The 16,974-nt window shown below is 40.6% G+C and overlaps 1 protein-coding gene across 7 annotated transcripts in view; it reads right to left on the bottom strand.

Annotated features, from left to right (window-relative positions):
* Window positions 1-16,974, bottom strand: part of LOC121296619 (rho GTPase-activating protein 44-like) — a 51,882-nt gene that overhangs the window by 3,134 nt on the left and 31,774 nt on the right. For 2 of the 7 annotated variants that reach the window (XM_041222349.1, XM_041222351.1), the window contains exons 5-21: window positions 16,789-16,900; window positions 16,524-16,600; window positions 14,006-14,123; window positions 13,515-13,583; window positions 13,194-13,275; window positions 12,565-12,692; window positions 12,109-12,220; window positions 10,935-11,016; window positions 9,735-9,815; window positions 9,002-9,115; window positions 8,370-8,461; window positions 7,718-7,898; window positions 6,237-6,254; window positions 5,057-5,272; window positions 2,569-3,048; window positions 509-666; window positions 1-76 (exon numbers count right to left, since the gene is read on the bottom strand). The exon at window positions 1-76 is cut by the window's left edge and continues 311 nt beyond it. In XM_041222349.1, coding sequence (XP_041078283.1) covers window positions 1-76; window positions 509-666; window positions 2,569-3,048; window positions 5,057-5,272; window positions 6,237-6,254; window positions 7,718-7,898; window positions 8,370-8,461; window positions 9,002-9,115; window positions 9,735-9,815; window positions 10,935-11,016; window positions 12,109-12,220; window positions 12,565-12,692; window positions 13,194-13,275; window positions 13,515-13,583; window positions 14,006-14,123; window positions 16,524-16,600; window positions 16,789-16,900 — 2,196 coding nt within the window. The remainder of the gene's footprint in view (window positions 77-508; window positions 667-2,568; window positions 3,049-5,056; window positions 5,273-6,236; window positions 6,255-7,717; window positions 7,899-8,369; window positions 8,462-9,001; window positions 9,116-9,734; window positions 9,816-10,934; window positions 11,017-12,108; window positions 12,221-12,564; window positions 12,693-13,193; window positions 13,276-13,514; window positions 13,584-14,005; window positions 14,124-16,523; window positions 16,601-16,788; window positions 16,901-16,974) is intronic. The other 5 variants (XM_041222353.1, XM_041222350.1, XM_041222354.1 and 2 more) reach the window with 5 other exon arrangements.

Here is a 16,974-nt window from a genome sequence, read left to right as displayed (position 1 = left end):
CCTGTCGACTGGTCGGACACAGCCCCAGACTGCCCAAACGGCACCTTGGGGGGGGTGGGGGCCAGCTTCTTGGACACTGCAGAAAGGAAAAGGAGGGAAGGTGTTAAAAGTAGGGCAGTTTGATTAGCTTGAGAAGAAAGAGACTAGGGTTTGAACATTAGCTAGGATAACGATGGGGGCTGAATCCCTCTCGCTATCCTGAAATGTGCAAGTACACGGGGTGTCTGCATCTCATGAATGAAGGGGTGGTAGAGGCTGTATAGATGAGCAGGCTGGTTTCAAATTAATCCATACCAGAGAGCAGTATAGTTCCATTCTATAACATACATGCCACAGGTATTATAACATACATGTCACAGCTGTTTTTTAGCCTGCTAGTTCAGCCACGTTAAGCCACTGTTCTCTGCCCTCTTCGGAACAGACAGATATTCACAGCCCAGTAGACAGCACTGCAGAACAATCTATGTTACTTAAAAGGTACAGTAAAGGCTCATTCCAAGGTACGTACAGGTCCCTTTTCTGAGGGAGTGGGGACTCTGGTCAGTGGTGAGCTGCTGCCCTATTCCAGATCCCTGCTGGCCAATGCCTGCTGATGCCAAGGAGCCTAACCCAGGGCAGCTACCCTTCTGCCCCATCACAGGAGAGAGTTCTTTGCTTTTCAGGGTGCTGGAAAGAAAAGCAGACACAATCCCACTCAGTACATCAGTAACCATTAAATGAACCTATAAGAGACCCCATGCTTTCACTGAGGGCAGGCTACTTTATGAGGGTCAAGCAGACAAGTAGGCCAGCTTTCCAGTTTCTTGTGTTTAATCTGCAAATTATATCTATTACATAAATAATGTAATACTTAGTTTGCACATGTTGATGGTCTTTCTATCATGCACTCTGTGGTTATAATGCAATAGTGGATAACTGCGTTTGGATTTCCTGCCTGAGGGCTACGAGGGGGTTGCTACTGGGATTAAATGCATTACTGGACATTTGGAACTTGCTGTTTGGAACTCTGTGCTGCTATCGGGTGTGACCCTGTTATTAGAAGCAGAATCTTATGGGTTGTTACCTTGGTTACCAAGGGGCCTACTCTGAAAACATTTTACTCCAGTGCCTGGTAACAAGAGGAGTGTGTTTCTCCTATGAGAATAGGCCATTAAGAGTCTACCCTATGAAAGAGCAAGACGGGATGATTGTGGAAACTAATCTTACACACAATGCTAAGACACAGGCCCACCAAATCCAATAGCTCACCCAATCAGGTGTCAGCTCCTACTTCCTAACCTGCTTCCACAGTGAGCACAACAGCTTCTCCTAACAGCCCATGCAATCACTTATCAAAATCAGATGAGCGCCTCTTAAATAGAACAGCAGGTGTCCGTACAGCTTAACACAGTGTGCGAATAATGACTTGCAACAAAGATCCATGCACAGATTAATGAAATGTTCTTAAGATACACCTAGCCACAGAAGCTTTCTGTTGGGTCACTGGAAAACAAGGGGGGCAGTGGCAACTGTGTCTGACTCCAGGCAGAGCAGTGTGCACAAAGGTGGTAATGAGGGGTTATACTCGCCTCACCTCTCTTCTCTCATTTGCCATGCAGCTGTAAGATCTAAAATTTTGCCAGTTTCGTTCTTAACCTTCACTGTGACAGATACATGGGCCCTGCTTGTCTTTACTGAGTCATAACTAATTGTGTTAGTCATGACTCAGTAAAGACAAGCAGTAAAGACAAGACAGTAAAGACAAGTGTGTAATTCCCAAATAACACCAACGGCATCAGATTTGACCATAGTTGATATTCCATGCTGTGCATCATTAACATCAACGAGGACAGATTTCCAACAGCACATTGAAATGAATCCTTAGCAATGCAATTCTCTACACCTCCATATTCATGTTAGGAAAAGCACATCCAAGCTCCGAATACATTCGAGTCTACATGCCATGGACTTCGTTGCCACACAATTAAAACAAATATGCAATTCATTATAAATGATTAGATGAATCAATAAACCCAAACCTATTGTTTCTCATACAGGCTTTAATTAAATGCTTGCTCAACACAAAAGTATATAAATATGGAAATATTCCAAGAAAAGACTCCTCTCTCATGTAAAAAGAATACCACACAGTGATATATATATATATATATATATATATATATATATATATATATATATATATATATATATATATATATATATATATATATATATACACAGGATTTATTTAAAAGCAAAAACATTCTCCGTTCCTAGGCAACCCTCAACAGTCCACTTTCCAACACTCTCCTGGAGTGATACCTAGCAACGGTGAATGCCATTGCTGAAATACATCGAGCAACGCAATCCCAAAGAAATAAAGAGGTAAATAGCATAAGAAAATGTCATCCAGAATCTGAGATGTAAATTAAAAAATAAATAATAAACAAAGAAACAAAAAAAATACAGGCAATTCATTTGACACTACTGAGAAAGCACATATTCTTCAATGCCCAGTTTGTTCATGGTTTTATTATTTATTTGAATGTTTTTAATTGTTTTTGGTCGTTGGTCGGTTGGTTTATTTACCTAGTCAGCTTGGTCCCTCTTTCTCTGGTACAGGTATAGCTGACCCATTGGGGTGAGGCTGACATAGGGAGGTTAGCGGGGGTGTCAAAGAGAGGGTCTTGCTTGGTTAGCACGAGGGGTGTTTTAATGTAAAGGGGTGACACGTTAGTTTCGGGACCAGCATGCGGTGCGTCAGTGAGGGAGTTTTGCTTGGGGAGGTGGAGGAAGCTGGGCTTTGGGTTAGAGTTGATGTCAAGCTGCTGAGGAGAAGTGGAGGGGGGAGGCAGAGGGGGACTGTAGCCCGTCCACCGGTGTGGCGACGAGCCCAGGGTTACACAGTCAAGGGGGGTGGGAGCAGCCGGCCGAGCGGAGGGCTGTGCTTTGGGGTAGTAATGGTGGGGAGGGGGGTAGGAGGTGGGGTAAGGTGGTGGGGGCCTGTCATCCTCTGGGGAAGGATAGGCGTAACAGGAATCCGACCGATTGGAAGACGCATCGTCTGTGCTGCAAATGTTGAAAAACAAAAACAAAACAAAAGCAACAATGATTGTATAGGGAGCAGCATAAGAGAGATGAGCCGTAGAAACAGAAGATGAGTATCTGTGGTATGCAGGGCAACACACACACACACGTCAAGACCAATCCGCAAAGTGTAGGGAGAAATATTGGGGAAAAACTGGCGTATGGCATAAGTGCCTTTTTAAAAAAAAAAAAAAAAAATATATATATATATATATATATATATATATATATATATATATATATATATATATAATTTTTTTTTTTTAATTAAAAAGGCAGATAACGCTGACAAGCTTAACACAGTAGTGTACAGAAGGGAGGTTTCAGTCTCAGAAAACATGAGAAAAAGAAAACTTTCAGATTCATTCAAAAACACGCATGCATCCACTATATTCTGAAACAATATTAGTGATGCATTCAGCATGGGGTTGTGTCTGAGTACACTGCATGTCCTGCTTTTTTTATTTTACAAGGCAGCTACCAAAGACTAAACAATGTAAAGCAGCAGTCGTCAGCATTCGAAAAGGATGGGCACCAGTTATTACACCCACTGTCCTTTCTAATCACAATTCATTTTAAATCATTTTAACCCAGACTGAAGAATTTAGTCTCAAACCAAAAGAAAAAAACAAACTAGTAAAGCGTTCCTACAGTGTGTCCACTTGCAAGCTGTTTATTGCTGGCAACATCTGCTGTTTGTTCTTTGCACAGTAGATAATTTAGCTCATCATTTAGTTTACTGAAAGAATAGAACCTCCAGTACAGGAATGCAAACCCCTCGCCTGACATGCAGCAAATCAGATACAAATAGCCATACTTTTTTTTCCCCTCAAGGAAAGGAAAGAGATAAAGACATATTGCCATTGATGAAAAAAGGGACTTCACTCAACTGCAAATGAGCTTTTCTTTTTTTTTCTTTTTTTTTTTTCTTAAATAAAAAGGTAAAGCAAACATAGATTTCAAACTCAGTTTAGCATGTTTTGGTATCTGATTATACAGGACTATATATTTGGTCAAAGAACAGTTTGTAAACATGCTCAAAATACAATTACATTTTGTTTGCATTTTAATAGTCAGACTACCTAAAGACGTGATAACCAGTCCAACCTGGTAAGAATTTAGCTATTTAAAAAGGGGTCTTTGTCTTTAAACCCTGGTTCTTTAACATGGGGAACAAACAATATGGTCACACTTCAGGATTTATCACTGGGCTGAGTTTGGCGCAAAGTGCTAATGTTACAGAACTAGGTACATATCAGAGTAATTCAAATAACCTTTAAAATAGGCTTGACTATATACCTGCTCAGTCTCTACCAGTATTTACCACAACACCTCTTATTCCAGCAGGATCACTTGAATGAGACACAGTATCTTGTTTCCAAAGGGTGTGTGGTGTCTTGAATTAAAATGATAAGCGTGCTGCTGCCCTAGTGAGGCTATATTGACATCTTTAATAGCATGACAAAATATGGCTCCGCTGTCATTTTGATTTCACTAAGCTCTACGTAGCTGTGACTCATGATTCTTCAGGAAAATGGCTGGAACAAAGTCTGTCGAGTCTCAAACTAGAGCAGTGGTCCTCAAAGTTGTTTGTGCATGGGTACAGACATGCATTTCTCACAAGGTTGTGATCGTTTTTCTATTTCTATTTCCAAAATGTGAAACAAAAAGACATTATAATACAGGTTTATCAAAAGGTACTCAAGCAGAGCTTGAGAGCGGAGAGCAGTAGATTGGAATGATTTGAGTTCCTCTGCTGCAGCCTCACTATTGCAGCGCTATTAAAGATTACAGTAGCAGGCATGGTGGGCACAGCTTTGAGGACCTCTGACCTAGAGTAAGAATCAGTGATCCGCTTCAGATAGCTCCTGGCAAATGAACCAGCCAAATTATGGATACCAAACAGAAAAACTAAAAAAAAGCTCAAGCAGTTCAAATGAACCCCAGCAAGCAAAGAAACAGAGGGGAGGAGGCCACAACACCACCTTACCTGGCCTGGTCAGAGCCACCACTGCTAGGAGGAGGCGTGGGGGAGGGAGAAGCAGACAGGTCGTAGGACTGCTCAGGGAGGAGACACTGAGATACAGAGCCGAGCTCTGCAGGAGGAGCGGGGGGCTGGACGCTCAGAGGTGTGGACGCCGTCTTGCGCACTAAGGAAGAGCCCCTGCGGGACACCCAAGATGTGTCCATCACCCTGACTCCCATGCTGCAGGGAGATAAACACACGCTGCCAGTTCAGAGGAAAGGGTCTCCATTGCGCTCTGCGCTGGTTTGTTTGTTTGTAGGGGCTGTGACAATGCAAAGAGAGGCCAACGTGCTTGAGTTCTAGATCTCCTCTACCAGGGTCAAGGCATGTGGGGCTTTTTGTTTCTGTTTTTGTTATAGAGGATGTTAGCAACGACAGGCAAATCTTAAAACACTTCAAATAACTTGCTAATGCTTTTGCACACCTGTGTAAGACTTTCACGTTTCTGTGATAACTGAGATGACACATTAATTGCACAGATGGGACTAACACAGTACAAAATGACAAATGTTAGGCAGTTTTCTTTTGTCATTCCTCTTTACGTACTCATTTGTTTTGTATTTTCTATGTAATTACCATGTCATTAAAAACTATTTACTGAGAGTAATAAAACTATTGAAATATTATAATAATTGGAGGTTTTAATTTTTTTTTTCAATGTTAAGATGTTACTAAACAGGTTTTTACCAATGTAAAATTACCAACAGTTCTCAACAGATCTCAAATCATTACCATGGTACTAAAGTAAAGTGCTGCATAGCCAGCCGCAGAATCCTTTTATAAATATTATAAATGAGGTTCAGCAAGATCAGAAATCCCTTGGATGCCACTGAAATATATCAGGATGGCAGATTTTGCAAATCTCTGTTTTAGAAACGGAAGGTGAAGAAACTCAAATCTTTACACAGTGTGTTTGCATTTCTTCCAGTGGGTAAGGTTTTTCCCCTGTACAATAAGAGTCTATTAAACTCAGCGAGACTCCAGGCAGCGTGCTATGAAGAATGGGAGTGTACTGAATGTGACGGCTCTTTGCTTGCAGTTCCATATATCCACTGTATTTATTTCCAGTGGCTCAAGCAAATGCTGGCTTCTGTTCTACAGTCTTAAATACAAAGTAGATGCAGGAAAAGGTTATGTACGGTACCTTTGGATTTTCCTGATGCTGCGTTGGTAGGACAAAAACATCAAAATCAAGAGTGAAGATCAGAATGCTGAAGCAGGGTTTGATTTTTTTAAATTTTTATAATAGCATCTAGATTATTGCTGGGAGCAGCCTGCAAACATTTAAGAAAGGTAGGATCACAGTGCAGGGGGGGCAGGTGGGGGGGGCGAGGTGAGGATGAAATGCATTATGATCATAGATCCTGCTCTCAGGGGAGATGAATGGAGAGAATGGTGCCACAGTGTGCGGTAAGCTTTGAAAAACTCAACTAGCTTGGGTTCAACACAGCTGAGAACAATGTCAAGTAGTATTGGGAAAAGAGCAGCGTGGACGTGAGAGACAGACAGACAGACAGGCAGACAGACAGATCACTCGGCCAAAAAGCAAAACAGGAACCCACAGGTGAAAGACTTCCTCCTCCTAGCACTGATCTGTTGGCTGGTTTCACAAACCATGATTTGCACTAAACCTGAACACCCTAATATACCCTTGGGTAAGGTAGTCAGGCAGTCAGGAATTAGTGCTAGCCAGGGTCTTGTATTAAAATATTAGATTAAATAATAAGTTAAAATATATATTTTTTTTGCTGTATTGGCAAAAACAAAACCAATACACTTTGATTCTAACATCCTTTACTGACAGTTATCAAAATGATGTATATGGACAGGTCAGAAACACTGCAAAACACAGTGCCTGGAAAACTAAATCCTCCCCCACACTTCCATAGCTAGTGCATTATTCAAATACAGTGAAAGCAATGGGAGATTCTCAGTCAATAGTAAATAAATCTATACAACAACCAATCTCCCGCTCTGCCTAATTATCCTCTCTATATATTTGGTTCTCTATATTCCTACCTTATTTGACTCAAGTAACAGCCACTTGACGTGCCAGAGTGCCCCAAGCACAGAAGCAACCCTGTTGTCCTTGTGATTTACAGAATGTTTAACAACATGTTTCAGCCTTTTCACCGCCCTCAATTAGGATTCCCTGAAATACCCTGCTCTCAGTTCAGATAAGCAGGCACTTGACAGCATGCCGACAAGTCACTGAGAACACAGAATACAAAACGTGCTGTATTAGGACCCCTTTACCAAGACAGCAGTCAGCACCAAACAACGCAGGTCACCAAGCTCTAGCGTGCAGAAAAGAATCTTTAAACAAACTAATGCAATTACTGCTGAAAACTCAAGCCATTCCTTTAGCCAGGACTAGCCCTTATCAGGGCAAATTTCGTTTGTCATGGACAGTTTCTCATGAGCAAACTCAAAACTTTCTCTCTACCGTGGCAGCGGTCCAGTGAAGCGGTCTGCTTGTCTGCAGTCTCAGTTAGGCAGGCTGCAGGTTGTTAGTAGATGACCTGGAGCCAGCGTGATGGTAACGGAAGGGAAGGGAAGGGGTGAGGGAGAGGAAGTTAAACACAGCTCTCAAGTGAAGGGTTGAAGCAGCGGCTGACTCCCTACCCATCCTTCTTGTAGAACTCCAGCATCATGTTGTCCGTGGCGACGCTGAGGGGCCGTCGGGTCTGGTCGTGGAGCTTGCGGTCCGAGTGGTCCAGATCCGGGGAGGGCACGGAGCTGTAGTTGGCGTTGTGGTTAGTGTGAAGAGGGCTGCCGTAGTTTCCAGTTACGTTGAATTCGATTTCTGTACCGGGAACAGTGAGATTCATCAATGCGTGCACGCAGACACAGCAAGCTATAAAAAAGTGTGCAAATTAAGCCTCAAATGTTTCCAGTTGAGTTTCGCTGTGCTCTTCCTCAATCACACAGGCAACCAAACAGATATTTCATTTGTTTTTACAAGCAAAAATGTTTTTTTTTTTTTTTTTTTAGCTGATACATACATACATACATACACACACACACACACAAAATACATACTTTACAGCAGGGTTGGGGTCAATTCCTTTTTTTCTATTTCACTTCCAATTTCTTTTTAAAATCAATTCCCAATTCCAATTCAAAATCCTTTGCAGTTGGAATTGATTAAAAGAGCTGATTTAAAAAAGGAATTGGAACTAAACAAAAGGATCTGACCCCCACCCTGCTGCCCACCCCTGTGTGTCATGCTGAAATGAAAAGAAAGCTCTTGATCAATAAGCTCTTCCTCCGATACCTCCAGGGAAGAACCAATCGGCATGCTGGATGATGGGCTCAATGATGCCGACAATCTGAAGGGAGACGGTGGTCATCATCTCTGTGATGTTGCTGAAACAGACGAGTCACATTTCAGGAGAGGGCGTTTGATCACAAAGAAGCAGGTCTGTTGCAAGCAGAGGGTGCTTCGATGAGTAACTCTCTGTACCCAATGTGCACAATAAAGTGAATCATGGGATCTGTCTGTAAAAAATGTGTAACATTTAATACTGATAAAGCAAAGGGCTGTGCCAATGGTGTGGGATCGGGGTGGGGGGGTGATTACTACGATGCGCTGAACCAGTACAGCATGAAGAACTAAAAATGCCATTTAAGTAGGTTTGTGCACTAAGGTACCAGTTATGTTGCATTAATTGCATTAATACAATGGAAGCTATACCCTGCACTAGCGCAATGATCCCTAAAAATAATCAATTCAATCAACAATCATTGTATTATAATAAACACATTTTTATCTCACTGAAGAAAAAAATTGGAATTTTTCTGACAATTTTTCTTGGCTGACTCTGCATTGTACACACAGAGTGAAATTGCACACCTTTGCTTGCCTACATTGTAAATACTGTTGTATTGTGTAACAGGACCATATACCCCTCAGTGTGAGTCCAGAGCAGGTTGGGCCCCAGCACTATTGCAATATTCCCTGGCGTCATCTTATTGGAATCCTGGTATTCCGTTAACTTGGCCAAAAACTTGATTAAGTATCTGTAAAAAAAAAAAAAAAAAAAGGAGAATACAGGAATCAAAAGACAAACTTTTCCAAAACTCTACTGTATGCATTTTTTAAAAAAAAATATTATCCTGGAAAGAGCACTAAACAAAAGACTAAAACTATTCCCAGCTTTAACAGGGCTTACAAAGACAATAATTCTGCCAACTGAGACTAATTAGAAAGTATAATTCTTCAAGGATTTTTCCCCCATCTGAGAGACATTTTTTTAACATACACAGCTGTGTGTCTGTGTTTGTGTTGGATGTCCAGAGCCTGTTTCCCAGCAGGTGTTGAATTTGCTCCCTTCACATAAGATGAGTTTTCAGAATTGGACTGTAAATACTGACAGCATCTCATCTAGCCAGCAGGTGGCAGTCTAGCGACTGTGACGGTGCGTTATCAAGGGCACTGACTGCAAACACTGCCACAAGACAGAGACATTACTCAGTTCTCTTCATCAGAATGCTTTCCTAGTAGCTCGGGAGATTATGGGTGCATGAAGACTGCAGGAATGTCAAGTCACAGGAAGCTTGTGGAGAGGGACACAGATGCTGAGTGCAGTATATTTACTCTGCAGGACTTTCCCTGTGTGAACTGTCATTTTAAATGTACCTGAGATTGTTTGCATTTGCCTTGGGAAGCTGCTCGCAAGCATTCAGCAGAGCCTGCAGTCTTTTATCTTGATCCTGAATGCTGGAAATGCAAAGCAAGGGCACAGTTTAGAATGGAAATAAAGGGAACTGTTAGGAAAACCAGGAAGAGCCTCCCATGCTACAAAACCAGTCATGCCTGAGGGAAGCTCCCCACCACCCCTTCTGCCTCTGCATTATGTTAAGCTGGCGTTAATAACGCTTCTGCAGTCATGACGAAGTCTCAATGATGTGCTTTAATCAGGGTTTAAGTGCAGATTATCGACATTTTATAACAGCTTGCCAGTTTACCCATGAATAACTGCCAAATACATCAACATTTTAAAAAAACAAACAAATTAATAAACTAATAAACTAATTAACAAAATAATAATTAAAAAAAACTGAAGAAAATTAGAACACCACGTCTTGAAAAGAAACCATGCCACCCTACCCTTCTAGATGTTTTTACTGTGCGAACGACAGCGCTACCAAGCGCCAGTCACACTAACTGATAGGCCTGAATGTCTTGATTACAGTTTACCAGGAGGACAGGGCAACAAAAAGGGCAGTATCCTGGACAAGCTGACATTTACACATGATAATCCAGTTGGTTAAAGATCCTGAAACCCATTTCGTGTTGAAAACTGAATTAGTATTCAGATGGTCAGCATGCCAAACCTTTATCTCTACTGATCAAATACTTGAAATACTGCAACATTCCAGGAGGGGGCCCCAGTGAGATCCAAATATTGTAAACAACAGCATTACATTAAATATGGGTTGACAGGTGGCATATACACAAATGGATAGATTGGTAGATAGACAAATATAATGATAGATAGATAGATAGATAGATAGATAGATAGATAGATAGATAGATAGATAGATAGATAGATAGACAGATAATGTATGAATTCACACAGAGCTAAACATGCCTATCCAGCACACAGATTATCACGTCATGTTAAAAGCTTATTCCAGCAGATAGATGCATTTGGCTTTAAAACTGGTAAAAAAAAAAAAATACGATTATTACAATCCAACTACTTCCAGTTTCAGTGCATGCAACACTGAATAAGCTTTCAGATACATAGGTTTATCCACTTTGATTTCCAATCTCTGTCACACGATGACAGCCTCTCTATCCATCTGCTTCCACTTAGCTACCGCTCACCCTTACTTGGAAGCTTGAATCCACTCGTCATAAAGTTCAAAGGTCATCAGCGGTTCAGGCAGCTCACGCAGGTAGGATTTCAGAGCTCCTGACAAAGAGGAAACAAGAAGTGGTTCAGGAGCGAAAGGGCTGTATCTCAACGAATCTGAACAGTGACACCCTTTAACGCTACATGAATCTGCCTGCAAATGCAATAAGGAAGAGGCCTGCACTGCAGGCAGTTTTAAAGCAGTTTAAATCAGTCAAGCTTGTTTTCATTAGGTGCCACAGATTTCATTTACATTTAATCTATAGCACGATCAAGAAGTCACACACCAGTATGGATGTTAGTCAAGCAATTTAAAAATGCATCTTTATTCATTTTCACATCAGATACCGCTGCCTTAGCTGGAGACAGGCCATTGGCTTTCCAAATCATTCCCCTCCCGGCCGGTACTACAGCGATCTGACAGGAAGCGTTATTATCAAGTCCTATTATGCCAAGATAATTGTTTTTTTTTCTTTTTCTTCTGCGTGCCAATGAGCCCACTGAGACTGAGTCATGGTTTATATTACAGTCAATCATCCTTGGCTCAGCCAAGAGAAAGGAAATTCATGTTGACCTGTATTGCAGATCCTGTTATTTAGGCATCTGGGTTTTTTTCCCCGCTGTTCTAGACAAGACAACCGAATCAATTAAGGATTAAAAATATAGCTGCGTAGCGCTTCTTCCCCGGTTTTGGGAAAATCTTTTTGCAGGAAACTAGTCAATTATTTGCTGGCTGATATTCTGCATGAAAGAATACCAGGTAAGGTTCTGCTTATGTTAGAATGTCTTATTTCCTTGAGCAGCGTTTGATCAAACAATGTGTAAATATTAAGTATCTAACACACGTTGCAATCAGGCTAGTATCTGCCACCATACATGGAATTATCACCGGGTTTCCGGACAGAATGTTTTTATCATTATTATTATTATTATTATTATTATTATTATTATTATTATTATTATTATTATTATTATTATTATTATTTGTTTAATGTAAAGGAGTCAGATTTTTACTAAAATAATAGTAATTACAGAGTTTTTCAGATGTGCAAACACACATCAGATTTGCTTCACACTCTTCAAGGCACAGCCATGGACAAACATTACACCCATATTAATTGAGGGGTCTGCCCCTGGAGCTGTTCACCATACCTGCAATGGCATGTGGATCTGCAGAGTACTCCTGCACATCAAGCACCCCGCAGTCTAGAGAGGCTTTCAGCTTCTTCAGCTTGGAGGCAGAGGGAGCCACTCTGAACAACCCCTGCAAGACAAGCAAAGCAGACACCGGCTCGAACACGCACGGAACTCGAAAGGCTTACAGGAAACAGGACGTGACTTTAAATTGAATTAACAGTTCGATTAGCTTGCAGTTACAGCTCTGCACTGCAAACCCCATCTACAGAATGGGTCAGGTGTCCATAAACTGTAAGGTAATGGTTATAGGCAACTAAGCAGAAAAACGCTGTGGCTAGTGCCTTCATCAGGTGGTGGTTAATATAAGAGGCAGATCTGATGTGTTGAGTTACGAACTGGTAGCAATAGCATCACAATGTAAAGATCCAAGGCAGGTTCATGCAGGGAGAGCACTGGACCGCGGGCTCTCACCTCCTCCTGCATGCCACACTCCAGCAGCATGGTCACACAGGCCTCGATGGGGAAGGCGATCTCCCTGCAGCTGATTGAAAGGTGCTCCTCCAGGGCTTTGCCATAGGATGGCTTCTCGACCCAGGCCTCTGTGACAGAGCACAAGACAACAGTACAGTGTGACACACCAGAAATATTGAGCACTGTGAGTGTGGCTCAGCCTCGGCCAAACACAGTGAGGTGACCAAGGGCCAGGAGGCTGGCAGGCCAACAGAAAACAAGTTTAGTAAGCTCTGGCACAACAGAGTAACTTCACTGTTGCAATCTGTGATCATGAAGAAGCTGTAGTATAAAAACACACATTGGTAATGGAGTTAAGCTTGTACACAGGTACTATAAAAACACACTGCTAATCAAGTTGATCCTATATCTTGTACTATTTTCATGATACTTTAAGGTACAAACTAGAAAAAAAGCACAGCATTTATGTAGTCAATACTATATTATGGTAGAATAGCCCCTGTTATGCACACATGGATTACTGGCAATTCTGTATGATACAATTAAACAATCTACCCATGGAAAGCACCTGATGTGCAGCTCTGTGATTATACAATCCAAAGTGAATACAAATGTTCCTGTATACTCACCCTGATGTGCTTTAATCTGAGGCAAGATGCTTTGTAAAAGTGCCAGTGACTTCCTGTGGTAATCTGCCTGTACTTCTATCAACTGAGGGGAGAGAACAGCAGAGAAAGTTGGGATTTTGATATTGTGTCAGGCAAACTGTTTTAAAGATGTCTTCATGAAAGGGCATCCTCTCCCTCAGACGCGACTGGTTCCTTTACAGTCGTATACCCTTTGAAATATTTTACAATGCGTGAAAAAAAAAAAAAGAACACATTGTCTACAGTGTCTACACATTAATTTATTAAATGAACTGAACGCCACAGCGACAAGCACATACTTACTGTCTGAAAGTAGCTTGCATAGTCTATTTCTTTGGCCACAAAATTGTACATGTCAGCTGACAGCTGATCCTGTTTGTTTAAAAAGAAAAAGAAAGTGGAATAAGAGCCCTGTGAAGACCACCTCTGCAGTTCAACTGAAACAGATTTGTTTTAAAAGGAACATCATTCATTCATCAGCAAATGTTGCTTGTTAAAAAGTAACACAGTATTTAGTTACATACTGTACCGCGATCCTTTACAGATGGAAACTAATTATTTTCTCTTCGCTAGATGTAGCAAAGCAATAGACTGTGTATATCTTTCACCAGTCCACCTATAAAAATGAATAGAGGGATGTATTTCTCTGGATTTGGTAATTATTGGATAATGAAGGTTTTGATTGATTCATTTGTTTAGAATATGGAAGCAAGGCTGACTCCCAGACATGGTGGTTGAACCGTTCTCTGCTGGCTGCGTGCATGTCAAACAGGAACGTGTGAACGCTACAGCACCCTGCAGATGTCCACCCGGTTCGCTGCCTCCTCCATTTCTTCCCTGAGAGCATCAGCTTTGGCACCCAATGGCTGCAGGTTACTGGCCATGCCTGAGGACTTTGAAGACTGCTGCCACCTGACAAGGACAAGAGAAGAGGTGTGACACATACTGACCTGTAGGCTTACTTACTGGCAGTAAAGCCTGACAATTGGATCACATTTGGGGCTGTGAAAGTCCTGAGCACAATGACCTAATACCTGCACTTTCTCAATTGAATAGCTAAATTATTTTTGTCCAAAACCAGGATATATTACTTCTTGTTTTTTCAAAACGAATTGTACTTAAACGGTAGATTATCAATGTAGTATATGCATGTATTCTATATAATAATAACAACTTTATTTTTATGTAGCGCCTTTCGTGGTGGACCACCATCACAAAACGCTTTACAGAGGTAGGCTGTGAACTGTGCATTATATGCAGAGTCACTTACAATAGGACATTGATTTAACATCTCATCCGCAGGATGGAGCACAAGGAGGTTAAGTGACTTGCTCAGGGTCACACAGTGAGTCAGTCAGTGGCAGAGATGGGATTTGAACCGGTGACCTTCTGGTGACAAGCCCTGAACTTTAACCACCAGACCACACCCTCATATTCATAAATATTATTATCATACATGATATTATTACTGTAATATTCTTTATTACAATCAGTTATTTACACAGTCCTGAGACACAGGGTTAAGTGGAGCTGTTGATGCAACATGAAAACAGAGTGCTGAATGAGAGATGACAGCAATGATGAATGTCAGTGGGAAGCAGAAGGCCTCAGCAGGTGGTCGGTGAAGATGGAATCCTGCGCTCTACTGTTAAAAACATTAGGGTTATTGGCACATATATGAACATACCGCTAGGATTGTCTTGCCATAACCATACTGTCAGCATATATTCGAATATAGACAAAACTTAGAAAATAAAGAAGCTGCCTTCTTCTAATAGAGAAAGTGGCAGAGGGGATAATTGTGCTGGATTTAATAATTTGTGTTTATGAAAAGGTCACATGGTTTAATTTATTTTTTTTTTACTTAAGGGGATATTGGGAGATTTTAGATATGATAGTTTTACAGGTCATCTGCATTGATACTTTGAAGATTTAAATAAATAAGTAACGGTGGCTCTCAGCATCACTGCCCAAACCTTCACCGTACATCCTAGCTTTATCTTGATCTATTTATGAATCACTCAGTTGCTCTGCCGGTGAAGTAATGTGTGTTTTTACAACATTCAGATAAAGAGGTGGTAATGAAGTGCAATGGATGAGGAATTAGCAAAATCATTTTCAGAAAAAAACAAAAAAAACAAAACCACCACCACCAACAGTCTGTGAGGCCTTGCGATGAAAAAGACTGCACACCGGCTTGGATGCAGATTCTTCATTCATCGTTTCACTCTTTCTCAAAACCTATATATATATATATTATATATATATATATATATATATATATATATTATATATATATATATATATATATATATATATATATATACAGAGTATATAACGGCATAGCGAGGCAAAGCAGAAAGGTAATATTCCTCTGTTACAAAGTCAGGTCAACCAAGAGACAGCTTTTCAATTATAAAAACAGATTAAATAGTATTTTTCTTTTGTTGTGAAGCAGGAATTAGCTACCTGCTGGTGCCTCAACTCTCTGATAACGCTGCCCGAGTTTCAATAGGATCCCAGCTGGGAGCCACTGACAGAATTAGCACAGAAACGTTCTTATCAGCCCTGGGGGGAGGGGAGCGAGTCACTGAGAATTGTGGCAACACTGTATACCCCCCAGCTATCTGAGTTTAGCAGGGCACAATACAAGTTGTATTCCTAATCATGCCTTCAATGAGACCTGAGCTGCAGTCTGTATGTGTTTGAGAATTGGTTTTCAGTCTTGGGACACAGAAGTACAGTCACAACAAAAAATGTGATTAATTTAGCATTTCCGTGGGCCTGTCTATCTCGCACAAATATCAGCCATTCTGTATTTTAAAGGAAGATTATATATTTATATAAAACAACTATAACTATAGGATTCAGCTGACAGGATCTGTCAGGTTAAAATCCAGGTAAAATCAGGTTTAACCCTAATTTAAAATCTATTGGGTGGGGGAGGGTCAGAAATCGTGCTAACAGAAATAATCTACCTGTAGTTACTACTACTTGATGATTATTATTGACAAGGTTACTATAATTACATTTTCAATACCACATTACTAGTTTCACTTCCCGTTATTAAGTAATTCTAAGATCTCTCATAAAGTCTAAGTAAACTCTTCTACTTCATACAGGACATGTTTCCTGGATCTGAGAGCATCAGGTGCTCCGATTACAAGGCTCCTTTGTCCATTTGGGATTGAAAAGATCTAACACACACACACAAACACAACACCATGCTGCTCCTACCAGTGCACATCCCTTCACAAATACAAAGTACATGCAGCACAATATCACAAGCTCCACACAGTAACAGGTTCATACCGTGTCCTTGCAGAGTCCATATCCAGCACTAGTTTAGCTAAATGCTTTCTCTGTTTCTGGATGTTGGGAATATCCACCTGGGATAGAAATAAAACAAAACATCACTTTAAAGGAACAAGGCTTTTTAAAATTATTATTATTCACTATAATAATAATAATAATAATAATAATAATAATAACAATAACAATAATAATAACAACAACAACAATAATAATAATAATAATAATAATAATAATAATAATAAATGCAAGTACACCATGTTACCTCTGCTAATAAGAATAGCGGTTCTATCACATCTCTTTCTATCTGCAGTTCAAACAGAATGAGTTCCTGGGCCAGCTTGTCTTCTGTCTCTCCACATAAATTTAGCATTTTCCTTCAAGAAATAAAATAATCATTCTCAATATCGTGTGAAAAAGAATGCCCCTTACCCAAATTTCTTCATAACTG

The sequence above is a fragment of the Polyodon spathula genome, chromosome 21, assembly GCF_017654505.1.
Source record: "Polyodon spathula isolate WHYD16114869_AA chromosome 21, ASM1765450v1, whole genome shotgun sequence".
NCBI lineage: Eukaryota > Metazoa > Chordata > Actinopteri > Acipenseriformes > Polyodontidae > Polyodon > Polyodon spathula.
The sequence above is the reverse complement of the archived record's forward strand: the minus strand, read 5'-3'. Positions and strand labels throughout refer to the sequence as shown.